We start from the raw sequence: 25885 nt of genomic DNA on the forward strand, positions 1-25885 counted from the left end.
GGGTACTCCAGTGGAAAACTTTTTTTTTTTTTAAATGAACTGGTGCCAGAAAGTTAAACAGATTGGTAAATTACTAATATTAAAAAATCTTAATCCTTTTTAGTACTTTTTAGCAGCTGTATGCTACAGGGGAAATTCTTTACTTTTTGAATTTCTTTTTTGTCTTGTCCACAGTGCTCTCTACTGACACCTCTGTCCGTGTCAGGAACTGTCCAGAGTAGCATAGGTTTGCTATGGGGATTTTCTCCTGCTCTGGACAGTTCCTGATACGGGCATCAGGTGTCAGCAGAGAGCACTGTGGACAACACAAAAAAAAAATAAAATAAAAAAAATTTCCTCTGTAGAAAACAGCTGCTAAAAAGTACTGAAAGGATTAATATTTTTTTAATAGAAGTAATTTACAAATCTGTTTAACTTTCTGGCACCAGTTCATTTAAAAAAAAAAAATATATATATATATATATAGTTTGCCACCGGAGTACTCCTATATGTATCTGGCAGATATGCCACCCAGCTTGCAGGCATCACATGAAAAAATCATGCATGCAGTGTTCTTTGATCAAGCAAAACCACAGCAGAAGGCAACTATGCCAGGTCATCCATAGGTGTTTCTAGTATCTATCCATCAATATACAATATCTCCTATAGCTATGTATCTGTGACCTCTACCAGCTAGATTTTAGGGTCTGTGCTATAACTGCAAATTCCATCTCCGCTGTGTAATAATCAGAACTAACAGCAGTCCAAGTGGACCACAGGCCCTAACCACACAGCCGAAGGCTGTCCGGGCATGCTGGGAGTTGTAGTTTTGTAACAGCTTGCTTGGGAATTACTAGTCTGGGTTTGGGTGCATTCACACCACGTTTTTGCAATACAGTTCCCGTATCAGGTTTTTGATTCCTCAAAACCGGACTGAACTGTATCAAAACGTGAGTACAAATTTTAACCCGTATACAATTAAAAACCGTATACAGTGGTCCCTCAACATGCGATGGTAATTCGTTCCAAATGAACCATCGTTAGTTGAAACCATCGTATGTTGAGGGATCTGTGCAATGTTAAATTTAGGAACGTATACTCACCTGTGCCCGCCGCTCCAGACCGTCACTGCTGCCCTGGATGTCGCCGTCCATCGCTGTCGCCGCGTCCCCGCCGCTCCAGAGCGTCTCCGCTGCCCGGGATCGTCGTACCTTATTGCCGTCATCACTTCGCTACACACGCCGCTCCTATTGGATGACGGGACGGCATGCGCGGTGACGTGATGACGATGATTGAGAGCAACAGAGATGCAGGGGATCCCGAAGAGGACGGTCCGGAGAGCCGGGGACAGGTAAGTGACCGCACGGGGCACCTTAAACGGCTATCCGGTGGCAGCTGAAGCAGTCTGTGCTGCCGGATAGCCGTTTATGCGATGGCCCCGACATACAAAAGCATCGTATGTTGATGCTGCCTTCAACATACAATTGCCTCTGAGAGGCCATCGTATGTTTAAATTATAATATGTCGAGGCCATCGCAGGTGGGGGGGGAGGGGGGTCACTGTACGTTTTTAAAAAGTGATGTCCGGTTGCATCCGTTTTTTAAGAAAAAAAGTATATGTTTTTAACTTTTCACTCCATTATGAATAAAGTTTCACTTGTTTGATTGAAATTCCAAGAAAAAAAAACTGTATAAAGTCAAAAATCATATTGTGAAAACCGGATGGAACCGTACGCACATACAGTTCTGTACGGTTCCCATTGGCTCCCATGTTAGAAAAAAAATGTTTATGGTTTAATACAGTTTTTCACCCGGACCAAAAACCGTGGTAGGGTACGGTTTTGGGTACGGGACAAAAACTGACAAAACCTTACAGGATGCAAAACGGACACAACCGGATGCATCTTTTGGCATACGGTTTTCAATGGAGAGTCAATGCATGCGGTTTTCACATTGAAAACGTATAGGGGAACTGTATTGCAAAAACGTGGTGTGAATGCAGCCTTACTGAACTGAAGTATTTCTCTGTTTTTACATAGAAACAAATCCAAACGGTTGAGCAGCCACAGTTTGACTGCAGCATTTCTGAACTAGTGCTTACACCAGTGTTTCCCAACCAGTGTGCCTCCAGCTGTTGCAAAACTACAACTCCCAGCATGCACTGATAGACCGTACATGCTGGGAGTTGTAGTTTTGCAACAGCTGGATGTTTCCCCCCCAATGTGAACGTACAGGGTACACTCACATGGGCGGAGGATTACAGTAAGTATCCGGCTGCAAGTTTGAGCTGCGGCAAATTTTCTGTCGCAGCTCAAACTGCCAGCGAGAAACTACTGTGAACCCCCCGGCCATGCTGGGAGTTGTAGTTTTGCAACAGCTGGAGGCACACTGGTTGGGAAACACTGCCTTAAACCAATATGTTACAGCATATGTACTATTACATTATGGCGAACAGACTTCCCCTAAGTAAGGTATGAGAGTCAGAAGGGTGTGAAGTTACCTCATAGATGTGGGGCAGCGAGTGCTGCCTAATGTAGTTCCTAAGTTGGGCATCTGCATTACGTAGAGATGCCATGTTACTGGAGTCACAATTGTTGTCACCCCATTCAGCGCTCTGACCCAGGAAAGTGGCGTCTACCGTTCCTTAGCAACCACCCAAACCTCCCTCTCACATAGGACGGCCACACCCCTTCTCTCAGAGTCGCTCTAGTCTAACCCGCCCATGTACGGCCACAGATCCTATACCGACATGGGCGGACACGATGCAACACACAGGGCCATGTCAATAAAATCACTGCAATAGTCCGCTTGTCACGTGATCAGGGGAGGCGGGATAAGTCCTGGCCCACAGAAGCGACGTCACAAAGTCACGTGGTCTTCGAAGTCTGTTTCGGCTGACGGGTTTGACGTAATGTGACGTACAGTCGGGAAAGGTTTGAAGGTGTGAGGTCAGAGAACGTAACATGTCACCGGCGGAGAGAGTGACGGTGGCGAGAAGCCTGCTGGCCCTAGCGCTCGGTACTGGAGTCTGTTACTGTGTGTATAGGGCGCTATATGCTGGGAGGAAAAAACACGTGAGCGGCGGCAGAATCCTGGACAGAGTGACGGGCATGCCTGTGAACAGCAGGAGGCCAGGTGAGGACGACCTCTGACCATATTGGTGGTGCTGACCCTAGACACGTGTTTCCTCCGCGCTGCCGTAACAACCGCTATTCCCAGGGAGACGGTCCGGTGTAGTAATAGTTACACTGTAGTCACTGGTAGTGATGAGCGGCATTGCCCATATTCGAATTCGCGAATATATAGGCGAATGTTCGTCCTGTATTCCTTATATTCGCATATTCGCGGAAGAAAATAGTGAAGACGTTGGCAACTTTACTATTGGTTGCTAGGGATGTTGTTGCTAACCTCTGACAAGTGTATTTGCATCTATCCTAAGGATAGGGGATAAGTTGCAGATCGTGGGGGGTCCGACCGCTGGGGCCCTCTGCGATCTCCTGTACGGAACCCCGACAGCCCGCAGGAAGGGGGCGTGTCGACCTCCGCACGAAGCGGCGGACGACACGCCCCCTCAATACAACTCTATGGCAGAGCCGAAGCGCTGCCTTCAGCAATCTCCGGCTCTGCCATAGAGATGTATTGAGGGGGCGTGTCGGCCGCCGCTTCGTGCGGAGGTCGACACCCGCTATCTGGGCCGAGAGCCGGGGCCCCGTACAGAGAGATCGCAGGGGGCCCCAGCGGTCGGACCCCCCGCAATCTCAAACTTTTCCCCTATCCTTAGGATAGGGGATAAGTTTTTCACCACTGGACTACCCCTTTAAGCTCCCCCCCCCTTTTTTATTTTCTATTTTTTTATTTTTTTTATTTGTAGTTGAACTGAGGAAAATAATAGGACATGCAATGTTTTTTGTTTTTCTTTTCCTCTGTCACTCTGATGGACTAGCCAACGGTGCATCATTTACCGAAGGCCAACAGCAATGTGAGCGATCACATACGGCCGTTGTCCCCCGTCTAAACTTTCTATGTTATTGCCTCCTAAACGGACCATTCTACAAACTGGTGCAAAGGGACTAAACCGGCGGGATTTTTAAAGTCACTCAGTGAGGATTGTGAACTACACTAATAGCTGGTGAAGCATTGCGCTGCGTTCCCAGCTGCCCTGATGTGCTGCAGGGACTATTTGTATAGACTCACTACAGGGGGGGGGCAAGTTGTATAGCTAGCGCAACAGGGGGGGGGGCAAAATATATATAGATGTATAGCGCTATGTCTGGCCCCCAGCTGGCTAGCTCGATATTTAGCCGCCCCCCCTTGTGCTAGCTATAGATCTTGCGCCCCCCCCCCTCCCCCCCGCAGCGCAATGCGTGACAAGTATAATAACAGCAGTGCATCATGCTGCTGGCCGGGGACCGCAGCGCAATGCCGCCTGCTTCCCGCCCAGCAGATGCGCTGCTGATGGCATACTTGTCACACATAGCGCTGCGGGGGGCAAAATATATAGCTAGCGTAGTGGGGGGGGGGGGGGGGGCCAGACATAGCGCTTTATGCTCCCCCCCGCGCTGCACTAGCTATACATCTTGCCCCCCGCTGTGCTAGCTATAGATCTTGCCCCCCTATAGCTCTTCTATACATATGGTCCCTGCAGCACTTCAGGGCTGCCCGGGAGTGCAGCACAATGCTTCCCCCAGCCACTAATGTAGTTCACAATCCTCCCTGAGTGACTTTGAAAACCCAGCCGGGAGCCCTGAATGGCCACTCTGTGCTGGCCATTTGGGCTCCCAGCGGGGGATTTAAAAAGGAAAGTAAAGACAGTACATACCGGGACACACGCCTGACATATCCTTGATGCATAAGAAGATAAGGCTTATCGGTGTTATCAGTACTATCGCCTCATCTTGTGACATCAGTCCGTATCAATAGGACTCAAACCCTAAGTTCCTTGAGAAACCCCGATAATGGGGGGGGGGGGGGGACACGTCGGAACGGGAATAATTGTAATGTCCTTTTTATTATCTTTATTCACAAATTATTGCACAAGAGGTGGTATTATTTAGTGTGCACACCAGAAATTTACTGTGGTGAGTCAAAAGCTCCCGTTTTTACCAACATTGTGATATTAGAAGAGCTGGAGCAATCCCTGTGGTTTTAATAGGTCGCTCCGACTCAATAACGGGAGATAACAATATACTCAGGCTGTATGTCAGCTTGTCTATCCTGGGGGGCTGACTGTTTACTCTGTGCTCATCACCTACGGTATTCTAATTAGTAATCCATTAGTCAGGACTGACTTTGGATTAAAGTAGTAGCTTATTTTCTGGTGTTGTGGTTATTTTTGTACATTATTTTGTCACAATATAGTATTCACAGTTTTTTTATATTAATTATTTTTAAGGCATATCAATAAAATGTATTATGTATTAACTATATCTGATACTAGGGTCCAATAAGGGCTGTGATACAGTACATACAGTGCAGGGGAGCGGAGCATGCTGCTCACTCCCCTGGTTAATAACTTCTGATCGCATCGTGTCTCAGAAGTGAAACCAGGTGCGATCAATCCCTCAGCCCCTGTACTACAACCCCCAACATGGAAGAGACGCTTTGCCATGATTGGGGTTGTAGTACATGCACTAATGCAGCCTCCCCAGCCGCCACAAACTCCCGCAGCCGAGAACTACTAGCAAACTCTGACGGGAGTAATAATATTCCCACAGTACTGGAGGAGTTTGCTCAGAAGTAATAACTGTTCAGAAACTATTAACCCCTTAAGGATGCAGGGTGTTTCCATATTTGCATTTTCATTTTTTTTTCCTCATCACCTTCTAAAAATCATAACACTTTCAATTTTGCAACTTAAATTCCATATGATGGCTTATTTTTTGCGACACCAATTCCACTTTGCAGTGACATTAGTAATTTCTCCCAAAATTCCACGGCGAAACGGAAAAAAATTCATTGTGCGACAAAATTGAAGAGAAAATGCCATTTTGTAAATTTTGGGGGCTTCCGTTTCTACGCAGTACATTTTTCAGTAAAAATGACACCTTATCATTATTCTGTAGGTCCATACGGTTAAGATGATACCCTACTTATATAGGTTTGATTTTGTTGTACTTATGAAAAAAAACCTAACTACATGCAGGAAAATTTAATACGTAAAAAATTGTCATCTCCTGACCCCTACAACTTTAAAATTTTTCTGCGTATGGGTCGGTATGAGGGCTCATTTTTTTTTTTTGCGCTGTGATCTGCAGTTTTTATCTGTACCATTTTTGTATTGATCGGACTTTTTGATCGCTTTTTATTCATTTTTTCATGATATAAAAAGTGACCAAAAACGCTAGTGTACTTTGGAATTTTTTTGCGCATACGCCATTGACCATGCGGTTTAACTATATATTTTTATAATTCGGACGTTTCCACACGTGGCAATACCACATATGTTTATTTTTTATTAACTTTTATTAGGGAAGGGGTTAAATGACCTTTTATTAGCTTTTTTTTCACATTTTTTTTTTTTTTTTACCTTTTTTATTTTTGCAATATTATAGTTCCCATAGGGGGCTATAACACTGCACACACTGATCTTTTACACTGATCCCTGCAAAGCCATAGCTTTGCATTGATCAGTGTTATAGGCGGTCGATTGCTCTAGCCTGGGTCTCAGGCTTGGAGCAATGAATCGCCGATCGGACGCGACAGAAGCAGGTGAGGGGACCTCTGCTCGCGTCCTAGCTGATTGGAACATCGCGATTTTATCACGATGGTCCTGATCAGCCCAACTGAGCTGCCTGGAAGATTTCACTTTCATTTTAGACGCGGCAATCAACTTTGATCGCGGTGTCTAAAGGGTTAATATCGCGCGGCACAACGATCGGTGCCGCACGCTATTAGCCCAGGGTCCTGGCTATCATTAGCCGCCGGGACCGACCCGGTATGACGTGGGGTCAAGGCGTGTCCCCGAGTTATATAGCGGGACCGGCGTACAGGTACACCCTGCGTCCTTAAGGCGTTAAAAAACGGGTGCAAATGAATGGCATTAAAGGCTCATCCGTTTGCCATAGACTTCCATGTTAAAGGGGTGTTCTGGGCAAAAACATCTTATCCCCCATCGAAAGGATAGGGAATAAGATGACTGATCGCAGGTGGCCCGCCGCTGGGACCCCCCCTGCAGCAGCCCGCATTCTATGCGTAGCTGCGTCTGAAGTTTTGGAAACCTCCGGGCTTCCGAGACAGGGACATGACGTCACGCCACGCCCCCTCCATTCAGGTCTATGGGAGGGGGCGTTGCGTCCGTTACGCCCCCTCTCATAGAAATGAAGGCAGGTAAGAGGACCTCCGCGATCAGACATCTTATCCCCTATCCTTTTGATAGGGGATAAGATGTTTTTGCCTGGAATATACCTTTTAAATTTATAATATCCGTTTCTACTCTGTTATTTTTGATGGGAGAAAAAATACTGCATGCAACATCTTTTTCCCATCAAAAAAAATAAATAAATAAATAAAAAATAAACAGAACAGGAAGCAAACAGGTGATAAAGGATTCTAAAAAATAAAACCATAGACATCAATGGGATTACTTTACAGCCATTTGGAAAATTATCAACTGGATTGATAACGGACATTTATTAACAGGGGCAGATGGCCATGTGAACAAGCCCTAAGGCTAGGTTCACATGGCCATTCTCTCCCCTCTCTCGATTTTCCAATCATTACTTCTAAACGGACCATACTAACAGATGCAAAGGTATGCCATTTAAGTGGCATCCTTTTGCATCAGTTTTTCATTCGTTTGTATCCTTTATTGTCCGTTTTTATTTTTGTCTGGCTACTTCCTGGTTGCTCAGTCTTTTTAACATGCTCAGAAGTAATAACGGATCAAAAACGCATGGATCCTTAGGGCTCATTCACACGGAATTTTGCCGTTTGATTCTGTTCAGAGATTCTGCCATATGAAAAAATACTTCATGAACCTTCTTTTTGTCCGGTTACTTAAATCGGACTGCAACAGATGCCCTGAATGGATTCTAGGGCTGCAACAAATGATTGAGTGCAAAATTAATTTGGTGCTGATAACTTTATCGTTTAATTGATGAATCGGGGGGGGGGGGGGGGGGGTTCAGCGAAATTACGCAAAAAGGGTTTATCAGATTTCACTTAATCCCTTAAGGACCGAGCCCTTTTTCACCTTAAGGACCGGAGCGTTTTTTGCAATTCTGACAATTGTCACTTTAAAAATTAATAACTCTGGAATGCTTTTAGTTATCATTCTGATTCCGAGATTGTTTTTTCGTGACATATTCTACTTTAACTTAGTGGTAAAATTTTATGGTAACTTCCATCCTTTCTTGGTGAAAAATCACCAAATTTGATGAAAAAAATGAAAATTTAGCATTTTTCTAACTTTGAAGCTCTCTGCTAGTAAGGGAAATGGATTTTTTTTTTGGTTCACATATACAATATGTCTACTTTATGTTTGCATCATAAAATTTATGAGTTTTTACTTTTGGAAGACACCAGAGGGCTTCAAAGTTCAGCAGCAATTTAAGCAGTTTGAAGTGGATTTGAAGGGCCTTCATATTAGAAATACCCCATAAAAGACCCCATTATAAAAACTACACCCCCCAAAGTATTCAAAATGACATTCAGTAAGTGTATTAACCCTTTAGGTGTTTCACAGGAATAGCAGCAAAGTGAAGGAGAAAATTCAAAATCTTCATTTTTTTACACTCGCTTGTTCTTGTAGACCCAATTTTTGAATTTTTGCAAGGTGTAAAAAGGAGAAAATTTTTACCTGTATTTGAAACCCAATTTCTCTCGAGTAAGCACATACCTCATATGTCTATGTTAATTGTTCAGCGGGCGCAGTAGAGGGCTCAGAAGGGAAGGAGCGACAAATGGTTTTTGGGGGGCATGTCACCTTTAGGAAGCCCCTATGGTGCCAGGACAGCAAAAAAACACACATGGCATACCATTTTGGAAACTAGACCCCTCAGGGAACGTAACAAGGGGTAAAGTGAACCTTAATACCCCACAGGTGATTCACGACTTTTGCATATGTAAAAAAAATAATTTTTTTTTTTTACCTAAAATGCTTGGTTTCCCAAAAATTTTACATTTTTAAAAAGTGTAATAGCAGAAAATACCCCCCAAAATTTGAAACCCAATTTCTCCCGATTCAGAAAACACCCCATATGGGGGTGAAAATTGCTCTGCTGGCGCACTACAGGTCTCAGAAGAGAGGGAGTCACATTTGGCTTTTTGAAAGCAAATTTTGCTCTGGGGGCATGCCGCATTTAGGAAGCCCCTATGGTGCCAGGACAGCAAAAAAAAACAAAAAAAAAAAAAACACATGGCATACCATTTTGGAAACTAGACCCCTCGGGGAACGTAACAAGGGGTTAAGTGAACCTTTATACCCCACAGGTGTTTCATGACTTTTGTATATGTAAAAAAAAATTATTTTTTTTTTTACCTAAAATGCTTGTTTTCCCAAAAATTTTACATTTTTTAAAAAGGGTAATAGCAGAAAATACCCCACAAAATTTGAAGCCCAATTTCTCCCGATTACGCGATACCCCATATGTGGCCCTAAACTGTTGCCTTGAAATACGACAGGGCTCCAAAGTGAGTGCCATGCGCATTTGAGGCCTAAATTAGGGATTGCATAGGGGTGGACATAGGGGTATTCTACGCCAGTGATTCCCAAACAGGGGGCCTCCAGCTGTTGTAAAACTCCCAGCATGCCTGGACAGTCAGTGGCTATCTGGCAATACTGGGAGTAGTTGTTTTGCAACAGTTGGAGGCTCCGTTCTGGAAACAGTGGCGTACCAGACGTTTTTCATTTTTATTGGGGAGGGGGGCTGTGTAGGGGTATGTGTATATGTAGTGTTTTTTACTTTTTATTTTATTGTGTGGTAGTGTAGTGTTTTTAGGGTACAGTCGCATGGGCGGGGGGTTCACAGTAGTTTCTCGCTGGCAGTTTGAGCTGCGACAGAAAATTTGCCGCAGCTCAAACTTGCAGCCGGATACTTACTGTAATCCTCCGCCCATGTGAGTGTACCCTGTACGTTCACATTGGGGGGGGGAAACATCCAGCTGTTGCAAAACTACAACTCCCAGCATGTACGGTCTATCAGTGGATGCTGGGAGATGTAGTTTTGCAACAGCTGGAGACACACAGGTTGTGAAACACCGAGTTTGGTAACAAACTCAGTGTTTTGCAACCAGTGTGCCTTCAGCTATTGCAAAAGCTACAACCCCCAGCATGTACGGACAGCGGAAGGGCATGCTGGGTCTTGTAGTTATGCAACAGCCGGAGGCATACTACATTGGCTGGGGATGCTGGGGATTGTAGTTATGCAACAGCTGGAGACACACTGGTTTACTACTTAACTCAGTGTGCCTTCAGCTGTTGCAAAACTACAACTCTCAGCAGTCACCGACAGCCAACGGGCATGCTGGGAGTTGTAGTTATGCAACCACTAGATGCACCACTACAACTCTCAGCATGCACTTTAGCTGATTGTGCAAGCTGGGAGTTGTAGTTACACAACAGCTGAAGGTACACTTTTCCATAGAAAGAATGTGCCTCCAGCTGTTGCAAAACTGCAAGTCCCAGCATGCCCATAAGGGCATGCTGGGAGTTGTGGTGGTCTGCCTCCTGCTGTTGCATAACTACAGCTCCCAGCATGCCCTTGTTGCATGCTGGGAGCTGTTGCTAAGCAACAGCAGGAGGCTGTCACTCACCTCCAACGATCCACACTGCAGGAATGTCCCTCGCCGCCGCTGTCGCTCCTGGGGCCCCGATCCCAACAGGGATGCCGGGGATCGGGGTCCCCAGCACCCGGGATCTTCTGCCTGCTCACGTCCTCCGGAAGAGGGGCGGAGCGGGAGTGACACCCGCAGCAGGCGCCCTGATTGGTCGGCCGGTAATCCGGCCGACGAATCGGGGCGATCGTGAGGTGGCACCAGTGCCACCTCACCCCTGCAGGCTCTGGCTGTTCGGGGCCGTCTCTGACGACCCCGATCAGCCAGTAATTCCGAGTCATTGGGTCACTGGAGACCCGAGTGACCCAGAATCCGCCGCAGATCGCTGGACTGAATTGTCCAGCGATCTGCGGCAATCGCCGACATGGGGGGACATAATGACCCCCCTGGGCGATATGCCGGGATGCCTGCTGAACGATTTCAGCAGGCCTCCGGCTCCCCTCCGGCTAGCGGTGGGGGCCGGAAATGCTCAGGGCGTATCCATACGCCCTCGGTCCTTAAGGACTTGGAAACGGGGGCGTATGGATATGCCCTATGTCCTTAAGGGGTTAAATGTACATTAGGCATGTAAAAAAACATCTGAAAACAAGTTAAATAGTAAAATTAACAAACATGAATGAACTAATCGTCAGAAATACTTTCGTCTTTACATCGTTGAATGTGCTGACAACAAAATCGCACAATAATTATCAATGAAAATCAGATTTATCAACCTATGGAGGTCTGGATCTGGAGTCGCACTCAAAAGTGTGTAGTGTAGTGGAAAACCACACTACAGGCTGATCCAACTTTGATGTAATGTCCTTAAAACAAGTCAAAACAAGGCTCAGTAGTGTGTGTGGCCTCCACGTGCCCATATGACCTCCCTACAATGCCTGGGCATGCTCCTGATGAGGTGGCGGATGGTCTCCTGAGGGATGTCCTCCCAGACCAGGACTAAAACATCCACCAACTCCTGGACAGTCTGTGGTGCAATGTGCCGTTGGTGGATGGAGCGAGACATGAGGTCCCAGATGTGCTCAGTCGGATTCAGGTCTGGGGAACGGGCGGGCCAGTCCATAACATCAATGCCTTCCTCTTGAAGGAACTGCTGACACACTCCATCCCCATGACGTCTAGCATTGTCTTGCATTAGGAGGAACCTAGGGCCAACCGCACCAGAATATGGCCTCACAAGGGGGTCTGCGGATCTCTTATCGGTACCTAATAGCAGTCAGGTTACCCCCCGCAAAGAAATGCCACCCCACACCATTACTGACCCACCGCCAAACCGGTCATGCTGGAGGATTATGCAGGCAGCAGAACATTCTCAAGCAGCGTCTCCAGACTCTAAGTCTGTCACGTGCTCAGTGCGAACCTGCTTTCATCTGTGAAGAGCACAGGGTGTGAATTTGCCAACCTTTGGTGTTCTCTGGCAAATGCCAAACGCCCTGCACGGTGTTGGGCTGTAAGCACAACCCCCACCTGTGGACGTCGGGCCCTTATGGAGTCTGTTTCTGACCGTTGGAGTGGACACCTGCACATTTGTGGCCTGCTGGAGGTCATTTTGCAGGGCTCTCGCAGTGCTTCTCCTTGCACAAAGGCGGAGGTAGCGGTCCTGCTGCTGGGTTGTTGGCCTCCTCCACATTTCCTCCTCATGTACTGGCCTGTCTCCTGGTAGCGCCTCCTTGTTCTGGACACTACGCTGACGCACAGCTAACCTTCGCGCCACAGATCCCATTGATGTGCCATCCTGGATGAGCTGCTCTACCTGAGCCACTTGTGTGGGTTGTAGACTCCATCTCGTGCTACCACTAGAGTGAAAGCACCGCCAGCATTCAAGAGTGACCAAAACATCAGCTAGGAAGCATAGGAACTGACATCTGTGGTCACACCTGCAGAACCACTCATTTTTTGGGGGTGTCTTGCTAATTGCCTATAATTTCCACCTGTTGTCTGTTCCATTTGCACAACAGCATGTGAAATTGATTGTCAATCAGTGTTGCTTCCTGAGTGGACAGTGTGAGTTCACAGAAGTGTGATTGACTTGGAGTTACATTGTGTTGTTTAAGTGTTCCCTTTATTTTTGTGAGCAGTGTATATGAAACTCAATGTGTGTGTATATGTGTGTATGTTACAGCATCACTTCCAAACGGCTAAAGTTATTAACATGAAACTTGGTACACATGTGACTTTATATGTCAACAACAAACATAGGATAGGCAGGGATGTGGAATTCCTATCGCCCAACACCTGGGACATGCAGTTCCGGGCGCCGGGCAGGTGAATTTTTCCGGCCCTTAGCCCGGCTACGTGCAAGCAGGGCGCGGCGGCGCTCAGCAGTCTGTATGGAGCCACTCCCGACTCCTGCCCGCTCCATACTCTGCAGCCCCCGGCTGTTCTCAGTAGCCAGGGGCCAACGCTAATAGCCAGCATGCAGTGATCGCCACTGTCAAAGCTGACAGCGGCGGCTGAAGGGACATGTGAATGCTCTCTGGTGGGCTAGTGGGGTGCATCGCCCCCCCTGAAGTGTGATCGCAGGGGACGATCCACTATAGAGGTAGCCGGAGGGCTTGCCTCTGTTCCCTGCTGTCCTGTGGCTCTGTCATTGATAGAGCCTAGTCCAGCCAGGATCTATCAATGGATCACAGATCAATGGAGTTTAATAGAACTCTACTGATCTGTATGAGGAATCTAATGATTCCTCCTAAAAGTATAATAAAGTGTGTGGGGGAAGGGGGACATTTTTATTTTTTTTATAAAAGTTGAAAAGACAAATAAACTTAAGTTCAAATCACCCCCTTTTCTTATATAAAAACATGCAAACATATTAAGTATCGCTGTGTGCGTAATTGTACGAACTATTAAAATATAACATTATGTATCCCATACGGTAAATGTAAAAAAAATAAAATAAAAAAATAAATAAAAAAAACCACAAAATTGCAATTTTTTAAATATCCCAGGAAAAAAAAAGTTAAAAAAAGGATAGTCGGATCAATACCAAAATGGTACCGATACAAAAAACAGATTATGGCACAAAAAATGAGCCCTCATACAGCCTGGTATTCAAATTTTTTTATTTTATTAAAGCAACAGGGGTAAAAAAAATTGGAAAAGGTTCCGAATTTTTTTAAATTACCGTATATACTCGAGTATAAGCCGAGTTTTTCAGCACGATTTTTCGTGCTGAAAACACCCCCCTCGGCTTATACTCGAGTGAACTCTCCACCCACAGTGGTCTTCAACCTGCGGACCTCCAGAGGTTTCAAAACTACAACTCCCAGCAAGCCCGGGCAGCCATCGGCTGTCCGGGCTTGCTGGGAGTTGTAGTTTTGAAACCTCCGAAGGTCCGCTGGTTGAAGACCACTGCGGCCTTCGACATTCATCCCCCTCTCACCCCCTTTTAGTTCTGTACAGTACTCGCCTCCGCTCGGCGCTGGTCCGGTGCTGCAGGACTGTCCGGAGAGGAGGTGGTCCGGTGGGATAGTGGTTCCGGGCTGTTATCTTCACCGGGGAGGCCTCTTCTAAGCGCTTCGGGCCCGGCCCCAGAATAGTCACGTTGCCTTGACAACGACGCAGAGGTACGTTCATTGCCAACGTACTTCTGCGTCATTGTCAAGGCAACGCCTCTATTCCGGGCCGGAAGCGCGGAGAAGAGGCGCCCCCGGTGAAGATAGCAGCCCGGAACCACTATCCCACCGGACCACCTCCCCACCGGACAGCCCTGCAGTACCGGACCAGCGCCGAGCGGAGGTGAGTACTGTACAGAACTAAAGGGGGGTGAGAGGGGGCTGGATGATGTCGAAGGCCGCCGATGGCTGCCCGGGCTTGCTGGGAGTTGTAGTTTTGAAACCTCTGGAGGTCCGCAGGTTGAAGACCACTGAGGGCGGATGATGAGAAGAGGATGATGAAGGGGGGGGGGGTGGGATGATGACAAGAGGATGATGAAGGGGGGTGGGGATGATGAAGGGGGGTGTGTGGGATGATGACAAGGGGATGATGAAGGGGGGTGTGTGGGATGATGACAAGGGGATGATGAAGGGGGGTGGGGATGATGACAAGGGGATGATGAAGGGGGGATGGGTGGGGATGATGACAAGGGGATGATGACAGGTGATGATGATGAGGGTCTGGATGATGACAGGCGGTGATGATGATGAGGATGTTAATGACGGGTCTGGATGATGACAGGGGGGGATGATTTATTTCCCACCCTAGGCTTATACTCGAGTCAATAACTTTTCCTGGGATTTTGGGTTGAAATTAGGGGTCTCTGCTTATACTCGGGTCGGCTTATACTCGAGTATATACGGTAGTAAAACGTGGCAGAAACTATACAAATCTGGTATTGCTGTAATCAGGCGGGTCTAAAGTATCAAAACATGTTATCTCAACCACAAGGTAAATGGCGTAGAATAGAAAACCACCAAATTTGCTAAATTATCTTTTACTATTTCAATTTAACTTCATCGATTTTTTTTTTATATATATATATATATATATATATATATATATATATATATATATATATATATATCATAATAATATAAATTTTTTTTTTTTTTTTGGTTCGGAGAATATGTTATTGAAAAATTAAAGGTATCATTGTAGTAGGTAGCTATGGCTATTATAGGGTGAGGAGGAAAAAAAACGAGTGAAAATTGGCCCGGACAAGTAGATTTTGCTCAGTTTTAGTCCCATGGACAAGTATTGATTTTTTTTTTTTTTGTTTGTTTTTTTTAAATTAAATTCCCACACCCCTGATAGGTAATTTAACCCCAACCTACCCCCACTTGCGAGGGTTGGGTTTTTTGTTTAAAGTCCAATGCAAATCTATGGGAAATGTGTGTTCCAGCACAACTTCCGTATGGCTCTAGATATTTCGATAATACTTGGTCACATGTTACTTATATGTTAAAAAATATATAATAGTTAAATTAGACCCTAACCTACCCCCATATGTGAAGGATGGGTTTTTTGTTTTAAGTCCCATGCAAGTATATAGGACTTCTGGTGCATTACTCCACAAGCTCCGCATCTCCTGGTGAATACGCCAGTACGGCCACACCCTCCCCACATTCCATTCCCCAACTTGCAAAGACACGCCCACCATTCAAGCCACACCCCTTTTATTTTCAGCTTACAATATCTTTACCACAATTCATCCCTACCTGAGGATGGGATATGAGAATTAGAAATGAGGATTGGATATGGGGTCGGGATATCAGGAGGGGATATGAGAATTAGAAATGAGGATTGGAAATGGGGTCTGGAAATGGGGTCGGGATATGAGGACAAAAGCTTCCTCCTTTGTTGCTTTTCCTCCCCCCACAAGGACATGGTAGGAAAAAAAACGGGCAGCGCAGGTTCCTCAGCTAATGATTAAATAAAGTATTATTATAAAAGATATTTTTATCTTGCCTCATATTTTATCTGTGAGTAAGTTAGACATAAATAGCTTTTTGAGCATAATACGAGCTGTGCAGAAGCCACATTAGTCCATATAGCATCCATAAAATCAGCAAGTGTGCCAGTTGTAAGGTATGTTGAGCTGTCCACTTATGGACAAAGTTCAAACCGTGGTCTGTATACTAAATCCTGCATATACACGAAGTAAGAGGAGACTTTTTAGAATGTCTGATCATAGGGATTTTGACAGCTCCATCCCATGACAAATTCTTGTGCACTTTTGGTTAGCTGTGCTGAAGCCCAGTTCCACATTAGTCCACAGTGGCAGGATGGAGAGATCCCTGGCACAGTTCTAAGGGATGGAGCTGTTCAATCGTGCACAAGGATTTGTCATGGAATGAAGCTGTGAACCATGGTTAGTCGTGCTGCAGCTCAGTGCCACATTAGTCCATAGTCCATTAGTCCATATGGAGGCCTCAGTTTGCAACTGGAATGGTACGACTGGGAAACGGCTCTGTGGCACAGACCTTTTCAGTTCCTATTCTTCCTGGCTGATGTTTTGATCCCTTTTGAATGCTGGTGGTGCTTTCACTCTAGTGGTAGCATGAGACAGAGTCTACAACCAACACAAGTGGCTCAGGTAGTGCAGCTCATCCAGGATGGCACATAAATGCGAGCTGTGGCAAGAAGGTTTGCTGTGTTTGTCAGCGTAGTGTCCAGAGCATGGAGATGCTACCACTCCAGCCATGTGGCTGGAGTGTGTGTCAGCAGTTCCTGCAAGAGGAAGGCATTTGATGCTATGGACTGGCCTGCGTGTTTCCCCCCCCCCCCCCCCCCCCAGACCTGAATCCGATTGCGCACATCTGGGACATCATGTCTTGTTCCATCCACCAACACACCACGTTGCACCACAGACTGCCCATGAGTTGGCGGATGCTATAGTCCAGGTCTGGGAGGAAATTCCTGAGGAGACCATCCGCCACCTCCTCAGGAGCATGCCCAGGTGTTGTAGGGAGGTCATACGGGCACGTGGAGGCCACACACACTACTGAGCCTCATTTTGTCTTGTTTTAAGGACATTACATCAAAGTTGGATCAGCCTGTAGTCTGGTTTTCCACTTTGATTTTGAGTGTGACTCCATATCCAGACCATGGGTTGATAAATGTGATTTCCATTGATAATTTTTTTTGTGATTTTGTTGTCAGCACATTCAACTATATAAAGATGAAAGTGTCAGGGATTGTTTGAGGTGAGGCATTAAAATATGAGTGACCGCTGCTGCATATGCTGAGGGCCGGTCATTGCTGTGGAATGAGATTTGCCATAGAATGAGATGGTCCGCCTCCATCACATCCTATTGGCTCTCTCTTGTCACGTGACATATTTAAACGTCACGCATCGATGCGCACAGTAGTGTCAGTTTGGCTATCACAGGGAGAGGATCTCCTCACCCTGTGATAGCTGAAGCTGTACGGAGCTCTCATGGCCTCTGTGGCCCGACAGAAGTTCACACATGTACGCAGCTCATACGGCTGCCTCATATACATTTACTCTATTATTACATCCACAGCGCTATCGGGATCCCTATGCCCGATGGCGCTGTCATCAGTGTGCGTCCCCGCGAGCGCCCCACGCCTGCAGCTGTACTCCCCGTCGCCCGCAGCTGTACTCCCCGTCGCCCGCAGCTGTACTCCCCGTCGCCCGCAGCTGTACTCCCCGTCGCCCGCAGCTGTACTCCCCGTCGCCCGCAGCTGTACTCCCCGTCGCCCGCAGCTGTACTCCCCGTCGCCCGCAGCTGTACTCCCCGTCGCCCGCAGCTGTACTCCCCGTCGCCCGCAGCTGTACTCCCCGTCGCCCGCAGCTCTACTCCCCGTCGCCCGCAGCTCTACTCCCCGTCCCCTGTTAACGCTCAGGGAGCGATTAACAGCGCTATGGGGATTCCTATGCCCGATGCCGCTGTCATCAGTGTGCGTCCCCGCGAGCGCCCCAGGCCCGCAGCTCTACTCCCCATCCCCCGCAGCTCTACTCCCCGTCCCCCGTAGGTCTATTCCCAGTCCCCTGTTAACGCTCAGGGAGCGTTTAACAGCGCTATGGGGATTCCTATGCCCGATGCCGCTGTCTTCAGTGTGCGTCCCCGCGAGCGCCCCAGTCCCGTTAACGCTCAGGGAGCGGGGAACAGAAAATAGAGCATCGGGCGCAGGTAAAGTAGTACTGCGCATGCGCAGCACTACGCGAATAACTTAACCTGCGCCCGATGCTCTACTTTCTGTTCCCTGCTCCCTGAGCATTAACGGGACGGGGAGTACAGCTGCGGGCGTGGGGCGCTCAGGGGGAGGCACACTGATGACAGCGGCATCGGGATCCCGATAGCGCTGTGGATCAACAGTAAATGTATATGAGGCAGCCGTATGAGCTGCGTACGTGTGAACTTCTGTCGGGCCACAGAGGCCACGAGAGCTCCGTGCAGCTTCAGCTATCACAGGGAGAGGAGATCCAGGAAGTACATTTGGTTTTTACATTTGACAAAGGAGGAGGTTTAGTTATGACGTCAAAATCAGCATGTTGCATTTTGATTAGTTATTTGAGCTTTATGGGGGAGATTTATCAAAACCTGTCCAGAGGAAAGTTGCTGAGTTGCCCATAGCAACCAATCAGATTGCTTCGTTCATTTTTGAAAAGTCCTCTGAAAAATGAAAGAAGCAATCTGGTTGCTATGGGCAACGCAGCAACTTTTCCTCTGGACAGGTTTTGATAAATCTCCCCCTATGTCTGTATATATTAGCATATTTTAGGCATCTATTTCTTTCTCGACCAAAGTTCACTCGTGGTTCTTTTTTCACTCTGAGACTGGAAAAACCTGGATCTGTGTCTTCCTCAAATATTTTGTCTTCTAACGTCTCATCTTCCAAGGTTTCAATCTTAGTCACGAGTAGATAGCAAGATCAGGAACATGGTGTATAGTTTAAGAGTAGGTAACAAATATCTTTTTTCAACATTAGAAATGGCATATAAATATATAAGTATTTAATACATATATATTGATCGGCAGTCAGAATCATTTTAATCAACTTGACAAAAATATTTCATACGATTAGTTCATTCATTCAGATCTAGGATGTGTTATCTTGGTGTTCCCTTTATTTTTTTTTGAGCAGTGCAGATAAATAGAATGCAAATACAACACATTGTTAGAGAGACACACACACACACACACACACACACACACACACCGGTATCTAGGTGTACAGAGCAGACCCCCCCCCCCATTTTAGCCAATGAGTTTCACTCTCAAAGACTTTCATTTGATGACTTGCAAATATCCTGGATATTGTTTTGTCTAATCCACTTTGTTTACTTGAAACATTCCATTCTCTGTGTGGTTTTTCTCAAACTTCCTGACTTGGTGAAAGTTCATTAAATTGAATCATTTTGATTCAAGATGGATGCTTTGCCATGTTGTTTCTTTCATATTACAACATCTGATTTTATCGGTACCAATATAGCCCGACAACCTGAAAACAAGTCTAAATGCGCAGGCAAAAGTGCAGAGAAGACAGCTGTGAGCCTTAACTACTTTATACTCACTCCTTGAGTCTTGTGGCAGTAGTGAAGACTAGGAGGACACAGAAGGTCAGAAAAAGATGGAGGGCTAAAGAATAAAGCCCAGACAGTCCTATCTTGCTGAGAAGCCTCCTGGGCTGGCATTGATAACCCTTTGAGTTGCTGGACAGCAGAGTAATGAGAAAAATGATGGAAATTTGGCCAAAATACCAAAATTCTACTTGTGTGAATCATGTAAGGCCCCTTTCACACTACCGTTGCTCCAAGTTAAGAACAGCCGTTAAAGTGTTGTTTCTTTTATTTATTTTTTTGGTGTGCGACTTTAACTGCTGTCCTCGTGACGGACAACAATGGGTCCCATTGGCTCCCATTTACTACTATCAGGGACTTCAGGCGCTGTTATTCTTTTGATGGGAATAGTGGAAGAAAATGACGGCACAAACAGTATTTTTTTTTTTTTCCCACTATTCTCCCTGGCTCCCCCGATGGCCTTCACACTGCCGTGTCCTAATTGCAGTCTGATAGAAGCATTAACTGCTCCCAGGAGTGCCATGACTTGGTTCAACTTCGCATGCTGTTCAGCTTTTAGTTCTAGTTAATCCTTGTGTTTCTGTAGTCTAGGAAAAAAATGAAATCCACAATCCAATAATCTATCTTTGAGCCTAATATGTGAAATGGAGTATCTGGAGTATCTCAGCCTGATGTGTGATACCGTCTGCACATTGGGCTGAAATACCCCAGAGAGCTGCACAGTATCACACATCAGACTGAGATATGGTCTGGCAAATCTGGGGTGTCACACTGTCATACATTCTGACTGGATCAGATGAAGCAAAGAGAGACACGAGTCTCCATTTTGATCCTGGCAGCCATGTTTAAGCAGATGCATTCAAAAATTAACCCTAAATACCAAAATGATAAATGTTATTTAACTGAATATAAAATGGTGCATTACACAAACATATATTTTATATTCACACTCTGAGTATAATTAGCTGTACACTGTATCAGCCATAACATGTTGTTCTAACAATTTAATAGAGTTGCATAATTGCACATAGCTTTGGTTATTCTATTGTTCCTCATAAATATTCCACTTTGTCAGGCCTAACATGGCATGTTCTTAAGTTAACCTAACAGCAGCCATTTTAATGGATCTATGATATTGCACACACTAACCTCTATTCTCATAAACATTTCTTCACAACAACAAAATGTTCTCAAATACCATATCAGCTTTGTGGTATCTCTAAAGGTCCCAGCAACAATGCCCTTCATAATGAGACATTAACTATAAACAATATGATGTTGATAGTTGTTATGAGGTCAAATTACCCTATATTATTCTTATATTTTGTTAAAACAAAATGTAACCACTTGATGTCATATTATGGTTCCGGTCATGATTTATGGTGTTATATGTTATGTTGATTCATAGCACCACCTAAAATGATTTGTCACTACCCCGAAGGGGGGCTTTCTATGTCCCTATTGGTCAAGAGTTTTCATACCGAGGGGCATACGTCACAACAGTCATGCTCATAAATATCCACATGCCAAAGAGAAAGGTGGCGGGGGGGGAGCGCAGAAGCCAGCAAAAGCTATAATGTAAAAACTAGTCTCTGCCTGTATAGAAGTGCCATGAGGCATAAAAGGTATCATGGTACAATTAGTCTTCCCCTAGAAGTTACCTGAGAGGCCATGAGGAGCCAGAGAGGTCCTGTAAGATGCAGCAATATGGCTGTAAGGTAATTATATACAAGGGTCCGATGATTACACCTATTCTCTTTCCCATTACTTAAATGAGTTATCCACCATAAGATGAACTTAGTACATACCTGGCAGACAGTAATGGACATGCTTAGGAAGGATCTGCGCTTGTCTTGGGGCTAAATAGCTATGTCATGAGATTACCATAACACTGTGGCTAGCTGTTTGTGAACTTGTACTTCTGTTTGACTTATGATTTTTTTTTTTTTTTTTTTTTACTACAAATCCCCCCCCCCATTTTCCTCCCTCTCACACATCAGCCACCCCACCTATTGAAACAAAAGACCTGTGGTTTTCAATCAGGGTGCCTACAGCTGTTGCATTAGTTGCAGATTAATTGCTCCACCCATTGAAGAAAACAGTCATGTTGTATGCTCGTAAAAATAGTGACGTGAAAATCACAGAAGAATTTAACTTTACAGCCCCTGTAGCATAGTCAAATAAAAAAAATTCCTGGAATACCCCTTTTTAAAGTTAGAGGCCTCATGCATGTATATCTGGTAGTGTACTAGTTTTTATTTGATTGTGAATCTTTTACAATGTGGATGAAAATTATAACAATTAGTCCGTATGGTGAAAGATCCTTCCTAATATCGAGTTTTTGAAATGCTAGATTTTAAAATGAGGAACATTCTCCCTTCTGCAGAGAACGGGGCGTGCTCTGTACATATTACTGCATACATATTGCATAGTCTTATCTTTCACCATCTAATTGATAAAATCGGGGCTTCGGAGTAGAGTAGTCTGAGTCGGACAAAATTTTGGGTACCTGGAGTCTGAGTCGACAAACAATTCACCGACACTGACTCCTACTAACTAAATTTAGATTGGAATAAAAAAAAAAAGTTTAAATGTCCCAATTCACAAAAAGTTATAACTAATCACTTCTCCACTGTAAGAATAAAGATCAATGCATCCAGTGCCTCATGTATCCGCAAAACGAACATGTTAAGTGACCGTGAAGAAGCATGCTTTTCATGTGCTCAACTATATGGCACACAACGCACATATAGGAGCGGCAATACTTATACTTTCCATAGTGTTGTGTTCTGCTGTTACAGGGAACCCATGGGTAACCTAGCCTCTCACTGATAAGGGATTAAGTAAATATGTTTTTTGCAGGACTAGAGACACTTGTATAAGTAAAGGGAATAGAGGGTCAATAGTTCAAGACTGAAACTGTAAACCATTGGAAAAACTGCTGCCATTCAGCTAAGGCTATAAAAACTTGTAAACTCGATTGTTAGCTTAAAGGGCTACTCTACCCCTAGACATCTTATCCCTATCCAAAGAATAGGGGATAAGATGTCAGATCGCCGGGGTCCCGCTGCTGGGGACCCCCGGGATCGCAGCTGCGGCACCGCGCTATCATTACTGCACAGAGCGAGTGCGCTATCATTACTGCACAGAGCGAGTTCGCTCTGTGCGTAATGACGGGCGATACAGGGGCCGGAGCATTGTTACATCACGGCCCCGCCCCTTGTCATGTCACGGCCTGCCCCCTCAATACAAATCTGGGAAGGGGTGTGGCGGTCGTCACGCCCCCTGCCATAGACTTGCATTAAGGGCGTGGGCCGTGATGTTACGAGGGGAGGAGCCATGACGTCACGCTGCTCCGTCCCCTTTATCGCCCGTCATTACGCACAGAGCGAACTTGCTCTGTGTAGTAACGAAAGGGCAGTGCCGCAGCGGTGATCCCGTGGGTCCCCAGCAGCGGGACCGTGGTGATCTGACATCTTATCCCCTATCCTTTGGATAGGGGATAAGATGCCTAGGGGTGGAGTACACCTTTAAACATGACTATGGGGGGCGTGGCCTGGACGCGCATGGTGGCGGTCGCATAATCCCTGTGCTCCGCTAGTCTCCGGCAATAGAGCGGCTCAAACCGGCTCATCTCGGCTAATTTAACTACCCTCGAACTTGCTAACTCCCGCTGCACCAGGTGTGTGATGGCTCGGACGAAAAAAGCCAAGAAGAGCCCACTGAAGCTCACCCAATTCTTCCCGGCGGCTGACTTACAAGATGGCGCGGGCGGCCTGCCAGCTGCGAGCGCAAGAACATCTCCAGAAGCCGGGAGCTCCCCTACCTCTATGAGCTCCGGTCATCCACGTGGACCTTCCTCCCCGGGCTCGGACGGTTCGGTTTCCAGTGGCTCTACCTCTCGCTCTCCTCCGGCTTCACCTGAAGCTGCCTGCTCCTCTCTCCGGCATCCCTCCGTTCCTACCGGTGGGTCCTCACCTAGCCCTTCCTCGCCCCTCACGGAGGCCGCGCTAATGGCAGTTGCAGCAGACCTCACTTCCACCATCCAGAAGGAAATACGTGCTGCTGTCTCTAGTCTCCAAAAGGAACTCCACTCGCTTGGATCCCACACTTCTCATGTGGAGAACAAGATGGGAGAACTTACCTCGGCCCACAATGCTGTAGTGGACAAGGTTTCCTCCCTCGAAGAAGAGATCGCGGCTATTAGGTCCAAGATGGCGGACATGGAGGATCGCTCCCGGAGGAACAATCTCCGCATTAGAGGAGTACCGGAGGAGGTCAAAACGGAGGATTTGGCTGGCTTTGTGACGGACTACTTTGCCTTGCTTCTACCAAATGTATCTTCGCCAGATCTTCTTCTAGATCGAATCCACAGGCTACCCAAGCCGAAATCTGTCCGATTGATGTCATTCTACGGGTGCACTTTTTTCATGTTAAGGAGAGGATTATGCTTGCAGCCAGGAACCCGCCTGCTCTGCCGACCAGGTTTACTTCTCTCTCTATCTTTGCTGATCTCTCACCCGCTACCATGGCTAGAAGATGAGAGTTTGCCAAAGGCACTAGCCTACTCAGAGCTAATGGAATCTCCTATAAGTGGGGATTCCCCACTAAAATCATTGTCACCTACAACGGATCTAAACACCTAGCTGCATCTCCTGAGGATCTGTTAGAGCTGTGCTCCAAGTGGCACCTCACTGCCTCTTCACCTAATTCGCCACAGATTCCTGCGAAGGTCCCCACTGCGCCTCAACCATCTCCGGCGAAGATGACAGAAGACTGGACTGTGGTACAGTATGGAAAGCGGAAATCTTCTTCTTAATTTTCTTCCAAATGCCATAGTTGGGGTGTAGTTCTTATATTGCCGGTCCGGCACATGTTAGATATGGGTATAGTTTCTCCTGTATCTCCCCCTAAATTGCTCTCTCCTGGAGTAATTTGTCACTCTGCATTCTACTTTACAGTTTGTGTCCGGTTGACACTTATGTGGTATATGTCTGTTTACTTGTGGTTCTGCACAACCCTTCCACGAACACCCACAGTGTTGAGAACATATGTCCCTTTTTATTGTGACTTTATTGTCAATGTTAACCTCTTGCCCAGCGATCCGCCTCCTTCTCCGCCATGGTAATACAATTTGTCTCCCTTAATGTGAGGGGCCTGAATTCCCCCTTCAAACGATCGATGGTGTGGGCTGAAGCCAAACGCTTGCAGGCAGATTTACTCTGTCTGCAAGAAACCCATTTACTGGAGGCTGATTCCACTCGTCTCCACCATAAAAATTACCCACATATTTTCTTCTCTCATGCGCACCGGAAAAAAGAGGTGTTGCGCTTGCTATCAGAGACTCTATTGCAGTCTCAGATGTGAGAGTGGAGGCGGATGAGGGCGACAGGTATTTGATCCTACATTGTCTACTTAACCTAATTAAGTATTCTATTGTTGTTATCTATGCACCTAACACTAAACAACATGCTTTCATCATACATGTCCTCTCCAGGGTGGCGAGGTCATCTCCAGCTGACCGTTTACTAGTTGTGGGTGATTTTAATGTCACCCTCTGGCCCTCTATGGATTCTACTTCCCCCACACATCTTACTGAGCCCACGCCTATTTTCCGAACGATCTCAGACAGAGGCCTATTTGATGTCTGGAGGATACAGCACCCTGGTGAGCGCGATTTTTCCTTTTTTTCTCACACACACAGTTCCTACACTAGAATTGATTTTTTCCTAGTTACTAACCCCCTTTTGCAATCTATCGCCACATCGCAGATCCATAATATTACATGGTCGGACCATGCCCCTGTATCCATCACTGTAGAAGAGTCATACCCTACCCGCCGATCATTATTATGGAGAGCCAAACCATATATCCTCCAACACCCCACATACCAACCTGCTATGTGCTCCAGCATTGAATCCTTCTTTTCTATCAATAAGGGCTCTGTATCTTCTGAGGCGGTTTTGTGGTGTGCCTTTAAGGCCAACGTTAGGGGTACTTTAATCAGTCAATCAGCTCACCATACCAAACAGACACCAAACGGCTTTCCCTCCAACAGGACCTCGCCACCTTGCACAGACAAAACAAGATATCTCCCTCGCCAAGCATACACTCGCGCATATCTGCGCTGAATACTGAACTTCATTCCCTA

At 46.2% G+C, this 25885-nt stretch overlaps 2 protein-coding genes across 3 annotated transcripts in view; one reads left to right on the plus strand and one right to left on the minus strand.

The window, feature by feature from the left end:
• FBXL13 (F-box and leucine rich repeat protein 13) overlaps positions 1–2611 on the minus strand; it is a 278659-nt gene extending 276048 nt beyond the window's left edge. The window contains exon 1 of the mRNA XM_056573483.1: positions 2479–2611. Coding sequence (XP_056429458.1) covers positions 2479–2553 — 75 coding nt within the window. The 5' untranslated portion in view covers positions 2554–2611. The remainder of the gene's footprint in view (positions 1–2478) is intronic.
• A 330-nt stretch (positions 2612–2941) lies between these two features.
• The window catches only part of ARMC10 (armadillo repeat containing 10), a 52678-nt gene continuing 29734 nt past the window's right edge, over positions 2942–25885 (plus strand). For both annotated transcript variants that reach the window (XM_056573495.1, XM_056573496.1), the window contains exon 1: positions 2942–3113. In XM_056573495.1, the coding sequence (XP_056429470.1) occupies positions 2942–3113 (172 nt within the window). The remainder of the gene's footprint in view (positions 3114–25885) is intronic.

This window comes from Hyla sarda, chromosome 4 (genome assembly GCF_029499605.1).
Source record: "Hyla sarda isolate aHylSar1 chromosome 4, aHylSar1.hap1, whole genome shotgun sequence".
Lineage (NCBI taxonomy): Eukaryota > Metazoa > Chordata > Amphibia > Anura > Hylidae > Hyla > Hyla sarda.